Here is a 23186-nt window from a genome sequence, read left to right as displayed (position 1 = left end):
AAGTGCCTGTATCTCTTATTGTCAGAAATTATTTTCACATTTGAATAAGCCACATAAGAGCTATTTTATTATTTAAAAAGGGGGGAACATTAATTCAATCAGATAGATACTGCAGGAGGAACACAGAAGCGATGAAAGATAGCCTAAGCGTGGGCATAAAGACGGTGAGCTGGGATTTTGTGTCTGTGTCCCAGTGCTTCTCAGTGGGGCCATTGTGTTCTCTCAGCAGATACACAGCTGCAGCTTATCAGACCCCTTATCATTTTCTGTTCACACTCAAATGGACCTGTGAGCCATTGAGTCTGAACAGTGAGTTGGCCAGATTAGAAGTGCACCACTGATGCAGCTCTACTTTTTGGAGGCAGTTCACTGCTCAGATGGAAAGAACTATAGAAGAAGTGACATATACGCACGTATCTTAGAATTGGCACTATTGATCTTACAGTGATTGGAAAAGAGTTTGGTTTGGACAGGAAAAAGCCCAGAAATCTGCTATCAGCTGATCATGTGCTACAATAAACAGCATGTTGGCACATGTCCATAAGTTTTTATAATTAAAAAAGATTATTTTGCAATGTGATGTTTAAGCTCTAACCAAAGCTGTGTATAAGCTGTGAAGAACAATGAACAATTCTATTCAGAATCAACTATTCACTTTTAATAATTGCTTTATATTAATGTGGCTTTATATTATGCTTCTTTGAGCAGATTTGTAGAAAATTGTACTTTTTTGTTTGAATAGGTGCAACAGCGAAGTATGAAACACCTCCTTCTGCACTTGCATGTAACAAACACCAAACTCTGAGGTATCTTTTTATTATAGTGTAATTTACAACACGGTTGTGTTCTGCATATTTACAAAACCAAAACACGAGGAAACATTCATAATATTGCAAAGGTGTTTGTTTTGCAAACCTGTTACAGAGCCAGTTTCCTGCTCAAATTTTCAGTCGTTCCATTAAAGCATTCTCTGTCCACCTAACTTGTTTAGCAGCTTCATGCGTGGAAAAAAACTAAAGGAACGCACATTTGCGTTGATCTTGAAGACCAAATGATAATATTATTAAATTTAAGTTCATGTCAGACCTGAATAGAGGCACAACTTTGTCTCAAACAGGGTCTGTCTTAATTTGTTCAGTTTATTATTATTTGTTCAATTTATGTATAGGCTAAAGTGCTGTGTGGGCTTATAATGTGCTAACTGGAAAGGACTACTGTGCCTCATTTGACTTTTAAACTTTTAAACTTTTAAAATGACTTTTAAATACCTGCAGTATTTACAGTAGGCTGTGGCATCCTCCCTGTAAGATGGCGGTACGTGGCAGCGAAATACACATGTCGACCATTCCAAAGTAACAGAACAAGAATACGAAAGCCCTTGAGGGACCCAAACAACTGTCTTCTCTTTAGCCGACTCGTTTTGTGGTGAAATATATCGATAATGTTTTCAATCGCAAAATAATCGTCATAATTCATTCAATACTATAAATGTGCTCTGGAGATTTTAAAATGTAGTGAGACTGTTATATTGTGTAACTGTTGCTATCTTGACCGTGACACAGTTTTTGTTTTCTGTCAGGCACTTTTAAGGACACCTTTCACCGACGGGGACGACAACATGGCGGCCTCCCTGCGTCTGGGTCGTCAGGGAATTTTATTTGCCTTACGATTGTCTAACGTTAATAAGTGTTCATGGGCCTCACACTCCTGGCAGGACCATGTCAGACACTTCTTTCAGTCGCACTCGTCCCTCGGTGAGTGCTGACGTGTTACGTAAAAGTGGTTGTTGTCCTTGTCCGCCCCTTCAGCCGCTAACATTTGCTGAAGCTAGACATTTTCTGTTATTATTTGGTGACGATTTTCAATTAGGGACAATTAGACAATATATGTATGCTCTTTCACAACACGGCAGGTTATAAGACAGCGGCGGGTCCACTCGGCCTCTGGTGGTGGTAAACCTCGTTACATACATACATGAAAACTTGAAGAAATGAGCGCCGTCGTCGTAAGAGCAGACGCCTCTTTGTGATGTTCTGATTGTTTCAATAATCATTTAACATAGTGTCATGGACGCGCGTGTGTGTGTGTCGGTGTATTATGCTATTATTAGCATGATATTATTTATGGGAAATACGCTCAAAATCAAACAAACAAACAGTGTACAAATGAAAATACAAGACAATTTTGACTGCAAAATGGTGATCCGTCCATATTCCTCCACTCTTCACAGAGGGAATAGTGGAAAACCCATGAAGGGGTATGTAGTTAAATTCATATATTTTATGCTAAATAAAATAAATGATGCGATTTTTATCCATCTGTTTCACTTATAAGATATATGCTTGACGTTCTCTATCAGTTTGTTTGTTTAATTTTAAGGCACACTACTAAACAAATATTAGCACTTAAGTTTTCACCATAATAATAGGCATAGTAGTAACTAAGGAAGAATGTTGTAAAAGCTGGAAAAGTGTCAAAATATTAGTAAGTGAACATAAACCTGACTGCAGTGACCTCTGCATGAATGCAGTCATTATCAAAACTAGGCCACACAATTTACGTAGCAGAGAATGCCACCGATCTTCTCGGGAAGCGATAATGCCACTAATTAAATGACACTGGCTGCATTCCAGTCTCTTACTGTAAAAAAAGGTGGAGTAGCCGTGTCCTGGATTTGACACAATACAATGGAAAGCACTTGTGTTATTCATTAACTGGTGCTTTTATAGTTAAGAATGTCTGCTTGAAAATAAGACCTGAATGTTGCTGATTGTTGACATGTTTTTGAGAAAGGAAGCAGACGTGCACATGTGTGGAAGCCAAAGATGGGCTCAGATTGCACACATAGACAGACAGATGCAAATGTTGGTAGCATATTTCATTTTTACATGATTAAGCCAAACCGAGTTGTTGTTGCTGTAATGTTCATGCTCAGGTTTTCTGACGTTGATAGATTTCCAGCAGGTGGCAGCATCACACAACATGGCCAGAGATATATGGGTTATTCAGGGGTTGTTGGGTTAAATGAAAGAAAAATAGACTTTCCTTGATATCATAACTATTTAATAATTGATCCATCCCAGAGTGGCTTTTAATCTATTTTTTCTTCTGCTGATTTTATGTAGTTTCTATGGTGAATGTTATATGTGCCTGCACAAGTGACATCGCATACAATACTTTCTGTAAATTTAGTAAAGCATTCAGAATGCATTAAACAAGACTCCTGACTTGTTTCATGTCTGAGCAACATGTTTTCTTCTTATACACTCAGTCTTAGCAAGAATTGGTGCTTTGGTCTGGCAGCCTGCAGAGCCAGTGGCAAGCAGTGCTTGTGAGCCAGCTGACCTCTGGCCTTTCAAGCATCTACAGCGGGTGACATTGGGGGTCTTTGACGGTGGCTCAGAGGCTCTGTACTGGTATGAGTGGCTTTGCAGCCCCTGGTGCTGTGTCAGCAAGGATCACAATTACACCAGTGACCTGTGAGCTTGTCTGAGAACAACTCCAATTCCAGCCTGCTGCTGAGCTGAGGCTGTGGGGTGAAACTAGTAAAATTTGAGAATGCTTTTACTACAGTAAAGCTCTGAATGTGATATGTACTAAACTACTGTACCTTATATTCTGAGCTGTAAGTCTGACAGCCCCTGCATATGCCACCACCTCCTAAATTGTATGTTATTTACTTTCTGTCCTGTAGGTGTCAGCCCACTCAAAGTACCAATGCCTGCTCTTTCCCCGACCATGGAGGAGGGAAACATAGTCAAATGGCTGAAAAAGGAAGGTAAAATAAACACAGAGATCTTACTTACCACACTACACTCTTTTTGAATGAAGTGAAACTGCTCTGTCTTATAGTGTTTTTTCCCAACAAGATGCCTCATTTAACTTCTACGTGTAATTATTCTCTCCCTAATTACTCACAGAGATCCTGTCTCGGTCTGTTGTGTTTAATTTCAGAGGACCATCTTCTTCAGTTGCATTCTGCATTTTCCCATATTGTTGGACCAAATCTCGAAACAATAATGTAATTAATGACAGTTTCCCTGTACATGTCTGAGCAGAGGAGCACCTCAGGGCCATTGGTAGCTAACGGGCTCAAGGAAATGCAGCAGTCACTATTCATCACTGCTTAGCAACTGTGCCCTACCAGGAGCCTTAGCCACACTCTTTCGTTTATCAGGAGGCAACACGCTGAATTCTGATTGGCTACTCAGCTGTGTTGCCATGTGCTTGTGTGACTTAAGGTGATATATGAACATGCCTGTGAGAGAAACGAGAAAGTAAGAAAGATAAATTTGCAGTCACACACAAAACATCAGTGCAAATGTTTTGTCTCAAACATTACAATTACAGATGTATTGAGTAAAAGAAAAACTAATGTTTGATTTTAATAATTTATACTTTCATTCTTAGTGTTTTGCGAGAATATAGTATAATACAAGAACAACCTTTCTCATCAGCACACAAAAGCAATGTACTGTAAGGGTCTTAATTTGGTAAACATGTGCAGGTAATGCAAAGCTTACGGAACGATTCTGTGGCCCAAGTATCCTTTGTTGTTTTACTCAATGTCATTGTATTAGAGCAAAGGTGAAAAGGCTTAAGGGTGCTTGTTTAATCTTTAAAATTGCACATCGGACCTAACCCTTTAGGTCACATGGTATGAACCTCATACAAATCCAATTTTGACTCTACGAGCGTGCTCTCAGGGGCTTCCAACATCAATACTTTTCTCATCCAGCCTTCTTCACTTCCATCCCCATTTTCTCTCCCGTGCAGCCCCCTTTTTTTAATACAGCATCTTACTTTTCCAATTATCATTGTCCTTGATTGTCTTTTTCATCATTTCACTGTCTGTTTCACTATTTTACCTATTTCACTGCCTTACCTCCTGTTCGCGCCTTAATACATTAACATGTATCACATCAACATCTAATTTTAAACAGCATAACCTGTACAAATAAACTTTACAGTGGAACAATAGAAGACTAGTTTTTACTCAGATCTTTTTTTTAACTCCAAATAGACAATAAATCTGTATACCATGAAACAGTATATGGAATTTTGTTCCGGGGTGTATCTAAAAATGATACATCTATGCAGCTGAACCAGTGACTCCTAATAGCCAGAATCCTTCACTGCCAGGAACAGGTTAATATATTCCAGCACATGCATGGGGTGAATCAGTGAGAATCTGCTGGGAATCTAAAACTAGGCAAAGCTCCTGAATCAGACATGCTGACATTTAGTATTTCACACTTTGTTTTTCATGAAACACTGATCAAAGATCTTTTGCTAATATAACATTTTATTCTCTTCCCATGTGTGCAAAACACCAGTAAATGAAATGTCCCAACATCCTACTAGTGACACTTATTTTTGTCTAACATGAATTATTTGTTCTTTGAATCCCATAATAATTAGGGTACTAAATGTATCTTCTATTGTAATAAAATAAATATTTTATATTAAGGGGTTATCTGGTGTGCTACTTTGCTTCTGCAGGCGAGGCAGTTTCAGCAGGTGACGCCCTCTGTGAGATTGAGACCGACAAGGCTGTTGTTACCATGGAATCTAATGATGACGGCATCCTGGCAAAGATCTTAGTGAGTGAGAAAAAAAACACACACACACAGACACACACACACCCACCTTTTGTGAATGAGAAGATTAGATGAGGGATTGCTGTTGTACACACACTGAATATGGCCTTGATGCATTACCCATGAAAGTGTAGGGCTGAGGCTGCATTTACACTAAATGCTGTTTATTAAAGTGTGAGGCAATAACAGGATCTAAAACAATGCTTTTTACGGTGTTCTTCATATTTTAGTTCTGCTATTATACCTTTAAACTTAGAAAAGTCAGTATTATTCAGTAGTTAATGTCATAATGTCACAACCATATATTCCTATTAGGACGTGTGTATGTGAGCCTTACAGTTTTTTTTTTTGTTTTTAAAGCTTAATGGCTTTACTTGTTAAAGTGTGTTTCCCAGTCTGGTTTACAGCAAACCTTTGATGAGGTGTCTTCAATGACATTTTTTTCTTGCATGTCACTATTATGCAGTCTGTTGTTAAATTCTAAATTGGCTGCCAAGGACAAAGCGATCAGTTGTCTTTCGTCGGCACGCCACCATATGTTCGTGTTCCTAAGCAAAAGAGAAAGATGCGTTATCTTTTCCTTTTTTGATCTGATGCGAGAGAGATCTGAATAGAGTTTCTCACAGTTTTAACCAGGATTCCATCTTGTAGCTCTCTGAGTTGTTGCTTTGTTAGTCCTTTGATTCACGTCACAGAAAGCACACTCTCTAATATTTAAGGATAATATTTGTATTTTATATCTGGCTTTACAACCTTACTAACGATACAAATTAACAGCCAATCAGCACCAGCCCATGTACACAACAGTATGGCTGTGGTTTTGTGCACCGTTACATGGTGGCATGATTTACATTTATAAAATGAGTAGACTTCAGTCTCATGCCCTGCGTTTTCTGTTGACTTTTCACATTCTGTTACTCCATGCTTGTCTTAAGTGCTGTGGGGATGTAGTTTCCATAGCAACCACCCAGGAATTGGGGGTAGGGGCTTTGGAGCTGAAGCTGACAGAAAAAAGATGGTGTGCATTAGATAAGCCCCCTAGCTTTTTGTCTCCCTTTCTCTGTGACAGGGCATGCGTATAGCTTGTAGGAAAAGCAGCAGCAGCAGCAGCTAGTGAATGTATTTTGGAGGTTTCTACACTCACATTGCATGTAGCATCTGCTTTATCTGGACCGGAATACATCAGCCTTTAGAGCTGTGATTGTGGCTATCCAAGCACCCAATAGGTTTCTGATTTAGAGGCTGCGATGATTACCTGCCTGTGGCTGAATGCCTCAACAAGCTGCAGTAGATGTGGAACTTCTGTTGCTCCACTGGGCTTATTTATGGGGGTCAATTACTGCTTTGGCCTTCTACCAATTCCAAACCATGTCTACTGGGGGTGTGGAAATAGATTCTGGTTATATTGGGATTTAGGAGTCGGGGGTGGGACACAAACAGATTACTGTATCTCATCATGCTTTTACTAGCCTCACCTGAGCGTTGCAATCTGAAAATCTGGCGGGGATACAATCAATCTTGTGAGATGTGCATAGCTCCTCTATATTCAGATGTAAGAGACCACTAGTCTAGAAATGAACCAGAAGTTAGTTGAATGATCTGGTAGCCAGTATGATGATTTATGTGGCAGTATTAAAAGAGATGTATGTATAGATGGGCTGATGGAGAGATCCAAGTCATACTGTAAAACTAACGGTTTCTCATTTATCACTCCCTCTATCTCCACACGTGGTCATTCCAGGAATCAATTTAAAAAGGAGCAGCTGTGTCCTCTAAACCTGTTGTTGGTATAAATCTGTCTATAATCCTACAGCTTTTTATATGTCAAAACATGGGAATTGCCAGTGTCTTGCTTTTCCTTCGGAAGTCCTGACCAAATGAATTTCAGTAGTCACATAGGTTATTGGAAGTCTCCATTTATATTACCATGCAGTGTGTAAAAGTGAGATGATGCATAAAATATTCTACATCAGAATATGTCTGTGGTTATAAAGCTTATTAAACAGATGACACATGATTTAGGGCTTGAATTGTCCTTGTCTTCATATGGATGACATCACACTGGATTGGGAGCCTGTTGTTAAGAAGAAGGATGTGGCTACATTGCTCTTTATGCTCAATCTGTCACAATCTATTGATCCAACACAAACATTGTTTTACTTTCTTAACTCTTATTTTTTTTCCTTGTCAGTCTACTTTTACCTTCCATTTATCATTAAACCTACTACCTTGCATGTAATACACAACTATCCATTGTACAGCTTGACAGTAAGTAGATTTTCACTTTAACAACAAACTGTCAAAATAAGAAGCTGTCTTATTGAATGTAAATGAAAAGCTGTACGAACTAAATTATATGAAGTTAAATGAGCATTAAGGTTGAGTTAATTGTACTAAGCTGTTTAGATTCTCAGGGGACTTGAATGACTGTATGATAATGGTTAGGTAATAAGTAGGTTAAGCCTCAAAAATGGTCTAGTCTGGCTTTGTAATATTATTAGTTTTATTGATGGGTTCTGAAGAAGTCCCTTAAGACCTCCATTAGAGGTCTGTTGCACTATTTACAGGCTGTTGCCATGGAAAAGAGTCAAAGTGTGCTTCAGATCAACAGACGGTCTATTTCATGGTTGAGAGTTAAGGACATGACATGAACATCAAAGATCACAAATTATCCAATTACATTATGCAACAGTAGTTACTCATTCATGCAGAACATTTCCACATTATAAAAAAATTATGTAATTAATGTTTCATTAAAAATGACAATGCATGTGATTTAATGAAACACAGGGAATATTTAAACAGCTTCATCTGTGGAGCCTGAGCATCATTTACGCTTGCACTCCATAGGTTTCACTGTGTTCCAGAACCATATGATGGCAGTGTTGAGCCCAACAATTGCAATATAACTGTAGTCACAGTTGCTGCTTTGTGGATGCAGGGAACCAGCCGTATAATAAGTCTGATGGTGGAAGGCAATGCAATTTTTCTCTTGGTTTCTGAGTGGCCACAACACCATGGAACATGTTAAGTCTGATGAACCTACAAATACACTACAAATCTTAATTTCTTGGTAGCAATGGAGGTTCTTTGCCTTCAAAAAGCAGCGGACGTGGAGGAAGCAAGAATCTTTATCTGAATAGTTTATTCTTTAAGAGCTTGCTTTTGTGATGCTCAGTGCAACATAGAAAATTAGATCCTTGTGTACACAGGTGTTCATGTATTTAGCTGTTGCTTCCAGTTAGGTGGATATGATCACTGAATTATAATTGATTTTAGAAAACTGGTAAATTATGACACTTGTAAAAATCCAAGGGTGCTTTGTTTGTTTGTTATTTATTCAATTTGTGCAGAACCGTTAAATCTTCACCATTTATGAGTCTTTCTGCATCCTTGAATCGACATACACATTTTTAGAGACAGTTCATTAAGTGGATGTCTTTGAAAAAGATGATGTACACTTCCCCACACCTGCATATAGTGCCCGGCCTTTCATTTAGAGTGATCGATATTGATTGAGGAGCAACACCTTACACACTCTCCTGGGGAGAGTGCCGCAGGTCTTGCAGTGGATTTGGATTACCCCATAACAAGGTATTGAATTAGTGTTTGACAGCTTTGAAGGACATCACAACACATCCATTGCACTCCAGGAACCTATTCCAGCACAGTTGGGATGTTTTGTGTTCTCAAGGTAACTGAGATGGAAAATGCAAAGGTGAAAATTGATGGGAATGAGAAGGCACTGCCATTTTAAAAGCTGCTCCGTCCAGTAATGGCTGTCAAAAGTTTCTGCTGAGTGTCCATGGGTTTTTAAACTGGAGTGGCTGAGTATGACTTCATGGACAAATACCAGAGTAGCAGCATCATCTACTGTCTAGCTAGCTGTCCAACAACAATTTACTCAAGAGAATCAGTAAAAGATGCTACAATTATTACTAATATGCATCTAACCCACTGTTTGCAGATTGAAGAGGGTAGCCGCAGCGTGCGTCTTGGTACTCCCATCGCCCTGATGGTTGAGGAAGGTCAGGACTGGAAGCAGGTTGAGATTCCACCACCTGATGCTGAAGCTACACATGCGGCTTCTGGCCCAGCAGTGCCATCTGCTACTACTTCTTCACCACCACCTCCACCAAAACCAGCCACATCAGGACTGTAAGTGTGAACTTCCCTTTAACTAACAGAGAGTGGGAGCAAATGGATGAATTAACTGAAAAGTCCTTCCTTTTTGAAGCCCTACTTGATATGATCATATCCTATATGCAGTTTTGATCCCATCAGGATGATTTAGATGCCGATAATGTTTTAGGCTTAGTTTAGGTTTACAAACATCTGTCTCCATCTAACCTGATGAATAAGATGTGAGGAGACAAGAGTCCTGTTCACATTTCAAAATGGTTGATATACTATCTGCCTTTGTTTGCACATGAACTACTCCTGTGGAAAGCAAAGAAGCTGCCACAGAGTCAACAGACCTGTTTGTTATGCAAACATCCTACTCAGAGCCTATCCACAAATTAAGATTTCTGCATTTTGAAACTGCCTTTGTTCACTTTAGACAAGAAAAGAAGTTAATTAAGATCAAGAATAAGACTGGACAATTTGGAGCTCAAAGCATATGCAAATTGTTGCTTTGTATTTCAGTGTGGGGTTATTGCCTGGCACCTGTTTTCTAAGGCTTTAAAAGAAAGGGATGGAATTTAAGTGTCATGTCTGTTAAATTGAAATTGAACTTTTGGCCTTGTACTCAATTTTTGTCCAGGTTACGTTTGAGTCCAGCAGCAAGACACATCCTGGACACTCATGGTATAGACCCAAAATTGGCTAAACCAACGGGACCAAGGGGACTTATCACCAAGGAGTAAGTGCAGATAAATGGAATAACTACTATAAGTTGTGAAACTTATGACTTATACAGCACAAGTACATGAATATTCAAACTCCAGACAGAAATTATGAAAAAAAATTAATGCAAAAACATTTTGCTTAATCAAAGTAGAAATGTTTTAACAATACAATATATATACATGTGACATTAACAACAATATCATTACAACTGTAAATGGATTCTAATGTGGCCTGTCACGCACTCAACATGCCTGAATAGCTTACTACATTTACATACACACAAACAATGAGGTTTCTAAGGTAATAGGCTTGTTGTTTACTGTGTAGGAGCAGTGATGGAGGCAGTGCCGCCTGAAAGACAGGCGCACACTCAAACTGAATCTAAAAGTCGAGCCCACTTTATATTGCTTTCAGATTTAGTCACAGACTTTTTTTTTAAACCTACGAGCGACATGCAGTGCAATGTAATGGCCTCTCCTCCATGCAGCTGTTGGCAGTGACCTTTGCTGTGCCCACTTGTTTCCAGTTACCTAAGATATGTGGTTTCTCTGGGAAATCTGTTGACTAACAGTAAGTGCAGATAAGCTGACACCTTCTATTCAATTTTTATTATCTCCAAAGAAAACATGTCAGTCAGTGTAGAAACAATGTAGGTAAAACGTGTAACTACGGGGCTGTTATGGTTTACGGTGATTTAACCCTGTGATTTGGTAAATTCCCAGTACAGAAAGCTGTGAACATCCGGATGCAAACACAGTTCAATTGGTTATCTGCTGTCAGGAGGCACATGATTCAGTGCTCTTTTTACCCACCTAACACCCTGCTGGGGGATCTCATTAAGCAATGTCCGTTGCCATAGCAACCCAGTCTCTAGAACCCAGTGGTGACCATAGAAACAAAGACCATATGTTTTCATGGATGTGTGCCTTCCGCAGTGAAAGGATCATAAATGGGAAGCTCCATTAACCAAACACACTTCAATGAATGGTGGCTCCAACAAATATGCCTGTTAAAAGCTGAAGTTATGGCACAGACACTGATGATTCAGTTGTTTATTTATTATAAAATAATACTCCTAATATAAATTATTATATTAAGAGCATAGGGAGGCTTTTTCTGCCCTCCTTTGCCAATTTGGAATGTAGTGTCAGAAGGTTTGTATGTCTAAGTGCCAACAGAGAATTTGTGTGTGCGTGTGTGTATTTTATTTTTCTTTTTGTCTGTGTATTTGTTTTCTTTTATGTGACTCAAGGTGTATGAACGTGTTGCCAATTCACTTTCTGACAACTACACTGGCTTAACTTAAGAAAAGAAAAAAAAAGGATGATTAGGAAGGTACAGAGGTGAGGCCAGCTAATGAAGGAGGTTTAAGAAGGAACACCTTTCTGTTGTTACACTGAACTTCACTTTGAATACATGTGAGTACAGTAATTAGATATAGCAAATAAACTGTAGTTTGGTGTGTTTGAAAGTAAAAACATGACTCACTCATTGCTAAGTAGTCAGATCATTGGTTACTCAAGACTGGAACTTCTGTGGGCAGAAAATACCTCAATATTATCTTTGTTTAACTATCGACTTTGGCAACTTACTGTATGATGCTGTGTTTGACTAAGCTGCAGCATAGATATGCTGTGACTGAGCCGACCTGTGTCAGAAATCAAATCCCCTGGTGTGAATACTTTCACACAGGCCTTGCTCCTTCAAGAGAGAGCAGACTAGACTCCATTTCCCTTCTTTTGTCCTGGCACATCAGATAAGACCAAAACCAGGCTATGGAAGCCCTCTCATTCCACCCTATGCTTAGGGAGGCCCCACGGTAGCAGGCATGAATGAGAGAGGTCACACAACCCTAAGATGAGATCATGGCTTCTTCTGAGTCGAGCTTTAATGGCATGTTGGTAAAGAATCAGCTGGAGCTTATTCATTCAGTTCATTTTCATTTGTTTATTTATTATATTGCGTTGCAAATGAGTTCAGTTATGAATGTGAGATTATTCTCTTTATAGGATTACTAATATTTTTCTTCTTCCCTGAACTCTGTGGCAGTCAAACATTAACATTTTTTTATGTGAATGAAGTAATGCACACACAAACCCACTTCCCCACATTGGCTCGTCCTAGGTGGCAGTAGAAGACTAATGTATTGATGCACGTCTGTGTACCGCCGGTGCTCATTTCATGCTGGTGCTGATGTGCATGTGTGCACTGCCTTGATCCCTTTTTAATATTCCAGTCAGTGTCCCCCAGTCTTTCAGAGACTGCTTTAGCTTGGTTGTCAGTCGGGGTGTAAATTGTCAGTGTGAAAAGCACATAGCAGCCAGCCACACACAATGTGACAATGGTGTTATCATCAAGTGGCCAATGTCAGCTCTGTTGAATTGACTTCAATGAAAAATATGTCAGGTTTTGCTCGACTAAACACTTTGACTGATTTATAAGCTTTATTTTATTTACTCCCAATGTTTCTGCTGTGTTTAATTGCTTTGTGTTTTCAATGCGTGATGTGTAATTATTAAACTCTGTGTGGTCCTTCAGGTTACATAGGGGATTTCCAAGTTGCCCCAGTGCCTCCACAAACAAATCATCCTCTCAGTGAAAGGGAGGAGCCAGTGTGCTGGGGGATAGTATTTAAATGATGCTGCTTACAAAATAGCCGTGGGGTCCAGACTGTTGGAGACTACATGATGAGGTCAGAGGCAGCTGGTCCAGACAAAAGACACATGTGGGATGGATGGTCCCCGCGCACAGAACTGGAATCAGCGAGCCTTAAGCGGGCGCACCTGATACCTGCCCCTCCTGCCTCCTAAATGAATGGGTGAAAACATATCTGGGGCAGATCTCTCAGTACTTTCCATAATCAGCCCTCCATCTTTGCTTATTACTCAGTCTACCCTTAGCCAAGTCACGTCATCACTTTCACTGCAACCTTTATGAAACCGCAGAGGCAGCGTTACATAAGGTATCTGTGGTATTTAATGTCAGCGCCCCAGGAAAAAGAGTGAAGGTAGGGATGTCCGCGGATGCCACACCAGTAGGACAGACACCAAAACCGGCGCTGTGAAAAGCCACGTCTTTGCTGCAGCTGATACTTGATCCTGTCTAATCCTGTTGGGTGTTTGTTGCTGACGCGTAAGTGATTCTCATGATGTGTGACAACGATAAATAATATCTAAACAAACTAGAGCTCAGTGCTACTTAACAACTTGTCAGGTTGTGTTTTTGGTATCGCTGTGTTCATTATTAGTGGCCAGAGTGACACTTCTCAGTGAACAGAACTCATTTAATAGGAACAAGCAGATCATCGTTTGTTTCCTAGAAAATATAACTTGACGTAAATAATAATTATCTGCACCCTCAACAATGTTATAGTATTAAGTCATTGTGTGTATTTTGTCATGCAAAATATTACTACGGTATATAAAATGTTCCCTCATGGGTCCTGGGTTCCCGTTATATAATTTCTGTGATTACTTTTACTTTGACAGAGATGCACTGAACCTGCTGAAGACGTCCCCTGCACCTAAAGCAATTACACCAACTGCCGCACCCCCTGCCCCTGCTGCCCCCAGTCCTGTTGTGACGCCAGCAGCGTCCCCTCCACCCCCAGGCGCTAGACCCAATATACCTCCTCTCTCTGTACCCGGCAAACCTGGAGCACCAGTCAGTACTCTGTTTCTCTAATGAAAAGCACTGTAATGTTTGACAAGCTTCCTCATATGGAAGATCTGTTCACATTGTCTTTGTGCCATTTTCATCCTATAAGATGAATCTCATCAATGTCTTTGTGAAATCCATCTTATCTGGGTGCCAGTTCCTTTCTGGTTCTTCAACTGTACCTTTGTTTTCTCAGGGCACTTTCACAGAAATCCCAGCCACGAACGTTCGGCGAGTCATTGCTCAGAGACTAACACAGTCAAAGACCACCATCCCACATGCATACGCCTCCATTGACTGTGACATGGCTGCTGTCATGCAGCTCCGCAAGGACTTGGCAAAAGGTAAAAACGCAATAAATGTATGTATTATCACTGTTATTATCCACATGGGATATGGGTTATGTCCTCCTTTGTTTAATCTGGCAAGTTACCTTGTCTTTATAAATGGATCTTGGCAGAAGGCATGGACATACTCAAGTCCATTGCAGTTGATTATCAGCAGTGTACACAACATGCTGTGCTGTGTGTTCTATATGTATTAATGGCCCTGTAACATGTCGCCAACGTCACCAACTTCACAGGCAGCAGGTGGGTCCAGACGGCTGCAATTTAATCTAGAGATCTAGGGCCCGAGCATGCATTGAAGTATCACGAAAAGCATGTTTGAGCTACTACTTGTGCTCCCACCCACCATAAGACTAGGCTGACCCTACCTCAACAAGCTACCCAGTATTAGTCATGCGTATTGCTCTAATCTGTAATTTCTCACATTTTAACAGCACAACAGCAGATAACTTGCAGTCTCAAAGTCAAGCAAACTTTACTTAGGGTTTGAAACAGTGAAATAGTTTTCATCCACAACTGTGATATTTCATGCTTATAGGCTTATAGAGGTACAGCTAAAGCAGTAGTGTCAACCCTGAGATCCTGAATTTGAACAAAAATACCAGTATGAACTTGTGTCCTCATGGTTTGGTAAACTGCTCGTTTGCTTTGTCATGTCTACATCCTCCCCAAGCAACTGTTGTTGAGCAAACCACAGCCTCTTGTGCAACACCCATCATGGGAGGTTTCACCAACAGACATTTGATCAACAGCTGCTTTTCGTGCCTTTGTGAAAGGTAACCTGTTCTCTGGTCCGACCTTTTCTGTTGGCATAGCAAGAAGGCTTTGTCATTTCCCTATTCTTAAACATTTAATTTAGTACACTATGACATACTTGGCTTTATTTAGCTTAACGCTGCCCATCTGTCAAACAAACTGTGCGCGGCTGGGCTCTGGTGGAGGAAATGGAACAGTCATTCCAGACCTATTAGCGAGCTTGTGTGTAGTTGAGGGATTCTCTCCCCCGGTTGTTTTTCTGGACTCTCATTGTTCAGGGGCAGCGCGATTTCACGGTTAGCACGTTAATCGCGCTGCTCACAGCATTCATAACCGTCTGTCTGCGCTAGTACGCTGGTAAAAGTTGGCAGCAACGCCAAGACAAACCCATTTGACCTGCTGGTGTCACACACGGGGAGGGAGGGACAGGGTCAACAAGCGAGGGGCAGATTCTGACCAGGTGCAGTGGTTGAGCAGACCGGGGGGGCTTGTTCACCTGAGTTCTCTGCAGAGAGAAGATATTACCTAGAGAACTTTAATCACTATCTTTATGTGGTGTTATCGATACACCTGTTGCTCCCCGCTGTTCATGATTCAGGCTCACATACATTGTCTTTTGTGTTTTCAGAGCACATCAAAGTGTCGGTTAATGACTTCATCATTAAGGCAGCTGCTGCTACACTTAAAGTGAGTATCGAGGATTCAATGGTGTTATTTGTCTCTCATTTTAAACATCGGTTCCAATATTTTATGTTATAATCTGCTTTCAAGAATCAGATGTTTTATCTTTGTGACTATTTAACAAAGCCTTGATATCATTTATATATTGTGCATCTTTGCAGCTTTTGTCCCTGTTTCTAACGGCAAATATAAACCCGCAGTTAGTTTTGTGTTTTGTGAAAGTTCAGAGAAATGCTTAAATCATCAAACATATTATAACAACATAAACGTGTATATGATTTTAATACCGTGGTATCACAGTTTCAGGTTATATTTTAGCATTAACCCTTTAACACCACTGACAGTGAGGAATAGGACAAATGCTGCACGGTACTGTAAAGGTGAGGATTGTACCTTTTGTTCAACGTTGCCAGAACTTTACTATGGTCAACTTATTTAACACTGGCATTGGTAGCCAATACTTCATCACTAAAGTGGCGTGTGCCCACAGGTCTTCTGCTTTAGCTTATCTTGGCAGTTACAAGTTTTTCTGTGTACACCATTTTTCGCTCATGCCTGTAATCATGTCTAGCTTTTGTTCTCTGTTGTTATAACCAGTAGAGTCTGGGCTCACCTCCCATTCTTTATCCTAGGAAATGCCAGAAGTGAATGTGACCTGGTCTGGTGATGGACCCCGTGCACTCGATTCGGTCCACATTTCAATCGCCGTGGCGACAGATAGAGGCCTTATTACCCCCATCATAAAGGATGCTGGTAACAAAGGAGTGCAAGAGATCTCGGCTAATGCCAAGGTAGGAATCACAGGATCAGGACTAATTAAGAAAAAGAAAAGCTATATAACACCTCTGTTTTTATATTTTTCTGTGTAAAGTTGTAGTAAGTGTTTTTGAAAACCCCCTTGTGAGGTAGTTTTCTCACAGTTCGCCTGCTGTTGGCAGATTATAACTTGATGTATTGGGGGTGTTGACTGAATCTCTTTGAGTTGACGTGGAAATAGATACAGAGCTGTTGATTTTAGACGTGGGAATTGACAAGGGAGTTGAGACTTAATTGCTCCCCAGCTGTGTGGGAAAACAAGCTTTGTGGGCATCTGTAGAGTCTTGCTCATCTGGGTCCTTTGGCAAGAATTTCAACGAGAAGATACTTTTACTGATAGACTGCACTTTCCGAAAACTCCATGAACAATGTTTCAGAAGAGCCTGGATAGATCTGCAAAGACCTACAGTGTTTAAGGCTGTGTCTCATCTGTCACTGGGCACAGGTGGAGTGCCAAGCAACCATGGCCAGCTCGATCAGCAGCAGGGCACAGGCAATTCATTCAACACAGAAATGCTGACACCAAATGCGTGTATGGGCACATCCGCTTGAGTAGAGCATCACTTTCTGTCGCGTTAACGAGACTCGCGCAAGATCAAATCAATGAAACTGATGAAGCCTTATGTCATTAATTGTGACAGAGTCTAGTACTCACCAAAAGAGTATCTGCTTTAATACATGCAAAATCAAGTTTGAGCATCTGTAAAGTGAAATAATACAGTATATGTGGTAGTCTGAGAGAAAGCCCAGCATGTCTGTTAATGGCAGAGAATTCGAAGTGGTTACAGTTACTTTGCGCAATAAAGGAATCATTAAAAAAAGACCAGTAATATAATAACACAACACTCATTAAACATTGTTTTTCTCATAGTAAAAAGCCAAGAGCCTGTGTTTTTAATTTCCTGTATGTATCTCTAATATTAGATTGTGAGCTTAGTTTGTACAGAGTCCATTGTGTTTGCATGCTGTATCCTGTCCAGTAAACCTGCATTGATTCATCCATCCCACAAAGCGAACTTTGGAGTCTGAGTCACATGTCCTGGCAAATTTATTACACAGGTTTTGGCTCAGAAGGCTCGAGATGGGAAGCTTCTACCAGAGGAGTATCAGGGAGGCTCATTTAGGTAAGTTTAAACGTCATATGAAGCATATCAAGAATCATGACTGTAATAAACTGTGATTCAGTACGAGTACCAGACTGTATCACTGTGATTAAAACGTGGTGACAGAGGTGGTGGCTAAATTACTCCATCTGATTCTACAAAGTGTCAGTATGCTGTATTATCATTCCCTACAGTTCATGCGGCCTGGGGTTAATGTATCCCTGGGTAACAATGGTCATTTGCTCCTCTATCAAGTGCAGAAATGTGAACGGGAGGCTTTTTATCTCGCTAGAATTAATGATGCCATTTAGGCATAAATGAGGTTTCTGTGTCAAGGGGAGCAATGTGTTTCTATAGTGAAGCAGCCATCTCTGTCCTCCTGAGGATGTATGTGTATGCCCTTTGTGGAGTCGTGTTTTCATCCCCTGAGCTTGAATCCTCATTAAGGCAAAAGGCAAACTGCTCCTGGGTCAGTGTTACTCACTGTACACGGCATTCCCTTTTGTAGTGCTGATGTATGTGCTGAATGAGATTCACTGACGATTATATGTATACATCATTCACCCTCTCATTCATCACTCGCTCAGTTTAAACTGGTATGTGCTTTTTTTTAAATTTCCTGCTCACTTTGACAGTTAATCTGTATCTTCCTCTGGTTTGACTCCATTTCCTTTGTTGCAGTATATCTAACCTGGGGATGTTCGGCATCGGTGGCTTCAGCGCCGTCATCAACCCTCCCCAAGCGTGCATCCTGGCCGTCGGCGCCTCCAGGAGCGAGCTGCGCTTGTGCGAGGACAGCCAGGGCCTGCGCACCCAGCAGCTAATGACGGTGACGCTGTCCAGCGACGGACGCCTGGTGGACGACGAGTTGGCCTCACGCTTCCTCGATAGATTTCGCAGCAACATGGAGCAACCGCAGCGCATGGTCCTCGCGTGAGACAGACATCAGTTTAAATCTCTTCAAATGGCTGAGTCAAGTCAAGACAGGAAGCACCTGCATGACAAAGCCTGCCTGATGCTTTCACATGCACGCACAATGCTTGTGTTCAAAGCTGACGGACACTTGCCATGTGATTTAGTCCGTGAGACTCTAAAACTTGATGTACATTTGATATTTATTACTGAACATTCAGTGAGGATAAGCCTCGCTATGTTCACGTCCTCTATTTAAAACCAATTCTGTGACATCCCTCAATACAAGCCTTGTAGTCCATGTCTGTACAAATAACATGATTTAGTGTTTCAGATGCCAATAAAACACACTGTTTATCACTGAGATGCCTGTGAGAATTATTTGAGTAATTGGAATACAAAGGAAACAGGTGTCTATGTGTATGTGCACATTTCTGTTTAATTAGCGGTTTTAAAGCTTACATAATTTTTATGGAGACCAATTAGGATAATTTGCTGGACTGGGCGTCTGCTGGCAGATGTTTGTCTTAGCTGTGAGCATGTGTAGAGCTGCTGTTTACTCATGCACCTGCAAAAGTTGGATAGAGGTTACAGTGTATCTCTTATCTGCTGAATTAGCTGAATCTGGTATTGGGTCTTTTTTAATTATTGTGAAAGAGCTTTTTTTATTATTATTATTAAGCCTTTACTGGAGGCCTTTTATACGTAAAAGTATTTTCGGGAGGAACAAGCACATTTAGTTTAGTGGTCAGATGTGTGCGGGTTCTAGCTTCCACATCATGCCCAATTTTCTAAGAACAGTAGGTAGTTTAGGTATTTGCAGGCACACAGACCTCAGGGGTTTGTCCCCAGTGGCTGCAGGAGGATTTAAATGAAAAGTAATCAGTGTGTAGTGTTTTAGTGTTAATGGGACATGTCACTATTCTCACTCTGGCGTGAATTGAAACTACACCACAGAAGTGGAAACTCCTAAATACCCAGAGCGCGTGATGGTCACATGCGTGTGTTCTTAAAAATATTGCCCGGTCTCTGGTGTTGGTGCACTTTCATGCCTCCAGGCCTAATGACATACTGTATTTATGCTGGGACAAAGCCTCCTTGTCCTGTTGGTATGCGTATCCTTCAGACCTCATATTCATAATGAAGTACACTATTCTGGCTGTTGATACAATATCCTTATTGTTGTCGTGTGGGCTTGTTCGGTGGAGTCCTGTATTGTAGATGAGCTTCCTTGATCGTACCTTCCTGCCACTGCTTGAGCAAAGGCCGCTGAACAATGGCCCGTGTACATGGCGGCATGGAAAATGAGTGCAGCAAAAGCAGAATGTGACATTTCTTTGGCTTTTGTGTCACAGTCCTGACATTTGCTCCTCGGACGGCTGGCTGCCAGTCTCTGCCCGGCGATCGTGCTCCGGGTAACAGCTGGATAAGAACGTCACCAGACAGAAGGAATCAGATTTGTCCCCGCTGAGGCTTTGATGGAGTGCATGCGGGGTCTTGAAGATAGCGCGGGCTCTCAGGCAGCCATGTAGGTCAGACTCATGGACAAGCAGCGTGGTGCTGAGCGAAACGGGCAGTTGCTATGGGAACCAAAGTGGGCAAGCGTGCTTTTCTGTTGTGCCGATATTTGGATGTCCTTCAGACGTGTTGTGTGAATGATGTATCGGGCTCAAGCAGGAGAAGTGGTCTGAAGGAAGTGGTCTGAAGGGTAGAATCCCATGCGCGAGGAGCCTCGGTTACATCATCCAGTCCGCCGGGCCTCCTGAGCTGGTGCGAGCATGGAATTGGCATAAAAAGCCTTAAAACCTTCAATTTAAATTAAATACATGTTTTTCTTTGCTAGGAAGGTAGTGTTTGAAGGATATAAATGGGCAGTGATGAATCATTTGCCCACTTAATAAGTACCTGATAATAAACCACGTAAACCCTCGTCTGGTCTCACACGGTGACACATTTCCCTGTGGGAATGATTAACGGTGCTGGGGAGGAGAGTTTGTTCTGCCATTGTTGACAGGATTTCCTCTGGTCTGCCTCGTTCTCTCTTCCTAAAAGCACTTCTCTGTTCTGCTCATATTTTACAGTAAGTGGACTGATACTAGGCTTTCCGAGCGCATAGTGTGAAATAACCACCCGTACTTCCACTTCCCTCTTTCTAACTGACTCCTGGGTGCTTTCAAGATTTGTAACTGACTTGAGGACTTCCTGTGCCGAGGGGTCCGACAGCGGGACCGTTGAGGCCGGCCCGGATCCGCCGGAAGTTTCACCTGCGAGACTCGCCGCCAGCGACGCGCCGACGGGGCCACAAAGGACATTCCAGCTGACTGCGCAGCGATTTGTGACACTCGCTGTCCAAACACACCCACGCCGCCGTCCCAGCGCCCCAACACAAGCCGGGCCCTCGCTGTGTTGTTGCTGCACAAAGCCCGGCCTTTTGAAGCAGCCCAGTCACGCTCATTGAGAGACGGAGACACCACGGGTTCGGGCCGTGTTCCTCTGCAGGGCAGAGACGCACAATGAGGACACGCTCGTGACGACTGCTCCCGCCTCCCTGGGGCCCTCGACGCACACAGTGACACTGATAGATCCCTGTTCACCAGATTTAAAAAGCATAAACACATAGCCCACATCCATCACTAGCTGACAGTTTATTGAGTGAAACTATTTCCCCTCGTTGTTGCACCACATCTGTGCATATTTACAGAGTGCGTGTTTACAGAGTCCGTGGTGGATTTGTTCTCGTTCCTCGGTACGTATATGGACATCTTGTAATCTACTCCACTTACATTCCAGTGACTGTACTGGTTGGAGGGGAAAAAGGCACGTTACTTAGCAGGAATGCTAAAGTGCTGCCTTCACCGCAAGGATTCCCGACCACAGCGACGTCTGGTGAGAGTGTGTGTGTGTCCTCGCTGAGTAACCGTCATGGAAATTATTATTTTTTTCTAACTAGTGGATGAGTATTAGCTGACTCAGCAGTCTGATGTTTAATTTGGGGTTTAGTCACTGTGCGACGCTGCCAGTGTTTTTTTTTCTTTCCTCTGCCTCAACGTCACATGGCAAATGCAGCCACATAATATTCATGGAGACTCGTTTCGTACTTCATTTTTACATTCAGCGTTCGGGCAGGTGTCAAACGAGCCTCATCCCTCAGGTCCACTTCAGCCTGTACATCCTCACAGCAGTGAACCACCTCGTTTTGCTTGGATGGACTGACGGAGAGTGAGGGTTACATCCACTGGGTTGTGCTGAATGGGTGAAAGTCTCAGTGCTTGTAATCAGTCTGACTTGCAGGTGTATGAAACGGCGCTAATCAGTCACAGCTAATGTCACACATTGACCCAATTATTCGTCTAAAAAGTGGATCATGTCTTCACTTAATGCTTCTCCGGAGAGAGAATCTGGGGCAGATATTGTTCTGAGACGAAGGGACCTCAGATGAATAATCATTTGTTTCTGTTACTCTCTATTCGGTTTTGTCTTCATATAGAATACTAATTAAGTTATAATAATATTGAATGCAATCATGTACCACATTAGCACAAAGTGCAAAAGTTCATTGTGGTTTACAACAAAAAACGCAAACCGAGCTAAAAACAACCTCACACGGTTTCTTTGGTCTGTATCTTTCCTGTAGAGATGTTGTAAATGTGTGTTTCTTCACCGTTGCTGCAAATAAAGAAGCATAAACACACGTCACCATGGCAACAAGTAAAACAGGAAGTGTGGGGCAAAGCAGAGTGAATAATTGTGATGATCTGTGTTCCTTATATGTGGGTGATGCAGGTGCGTGTAGGAACTCAGTCATGACAATAAAGGAAAGTGTTTAAATGACTAGAACTAGAATTTGATCTCCAGGTTGGACGCAGAAGCCATAAAACACTGCCTGCACCCAAGATCATTGAAGTGTCTACTCTTCATAGTCACTTGACCCATTGTCTATAAGCTAAAGGTCAGCTGAGGAGGAAGTAGAGAGACTGGAACCCCCCCCGCTCCACAGGGATTGCATTGTTCTCAGTGTCTTCAGTGTAGTTTCAGTTCCGCTCGGGCCCTTTCCTCCTTTTTTGATTTACGGCCATCGTTTAGCTGATGCAACGCGTCTTCGTACGGTAGACGATGCTGCTCTTTCTTGTGCGTTGGCATGACGTCAGTGTTCGCTGTCTACTTTGGAAGTGTAACTGTCTTAATAGCTCCCTCCCAATTCATCCAGAAAAACACCTAGAGAATAAAAATCTACCTGTCTGCCTCAAATGAGCCGTGTTTAGGTCGACGGAGCCCATCCTGCACTTGAACTATGCGGATGGTGGTTTTAGCACGGAATGAAAAATGAGACTGTTCATTAATGTGGTATTTAAAGCGGAGCTGAAAATAACCCCCAGAATCTGAGCTCTGAATGTTTACGATAGATAAGCTGCACGGCGGGTCAGTGTTGGTGAGACCGGTCGGCGAGGTCTCATACCCAAACA

The 23186-nt window shown here is 41.7% G+C and overlaps 1 protein-coding gene across 1 annotated transcript; it reads left to right on the top strand.

The window, feature by feature from the left end:
* Positions 1 to 1580: 1580 nt before the first annotated feature.
* pdhx (pyruvate dehydrogenase complex component X) lies at positions 1581 to 19087 on the top strand. Its single transcript, XM_029154457.3, has 11 exons — positions 1581 to 1754; positions 3695 to 3778; positions 5503 to 5603; positions 9568 to 9758; positions 10366 to 10464; positions 13940 to 14114; positions 14305 to 14452; positions 15840 to 15898; positions 16525 to 16683; positions 17768 to 17832; positions 18493 to 19087. Exons 1-11 carry the CDS (start codon positions 1619 to 1621, stop codon positions 18746 to 18748), a joined length of 1473 nt encoding a protein of 490 aa, XP_029010290.1. The 5' UTR covers positions 1581 to 1618; the 3' UTR covers positions 18749 to 19087.
* The last annotated feature ends 4099 nt before the right edge of the window (positions 19088 to 23186 follow it).

The sequence above is a fragment of the Betta splendens genome, chromosome 6, assembly GCF_900634795.4.
Source record: "Betta splendens chromosome 6, fBetSpl5.4, whole genome shotgun sequence".
Lineage (NCBI taxonomy): Eukaryota > Metazoa > Chordata > Actinopteri > Anabantiformes > Osphronemidae > Betta > Betta splendens.
The sequence above is the reverse complement of the archived record's forward strand: the minus strand, read 5'-3'. Positions and strand labels throughout refer to the sequence as shown.

Bases quoted from the DNA above. Each gene is read 5' to 3' on its own strand.
- pdhx (XM_029154457.3), top strand. From the start codon at position 1,619: ATGGCGGCCTCCCTGCGTCTGGGTCGTCAGGGAATTTTATTTGCCTTA. The intron at 9,759-10,365 runs GTAAGTGTGAAC...ATTTTTGTCCAG, and splicing joins AAACCAGCCACATCAGGACT to GTTACGTTTGAGTCCAGCAG. The intron at 16,684-17,767 runs GTAGGAATCACA...TTTATTACACAG, and splicing joins AGATCTCGGCTAATGCCAAG to GTTTTGGCTCAGAAGGCTCG.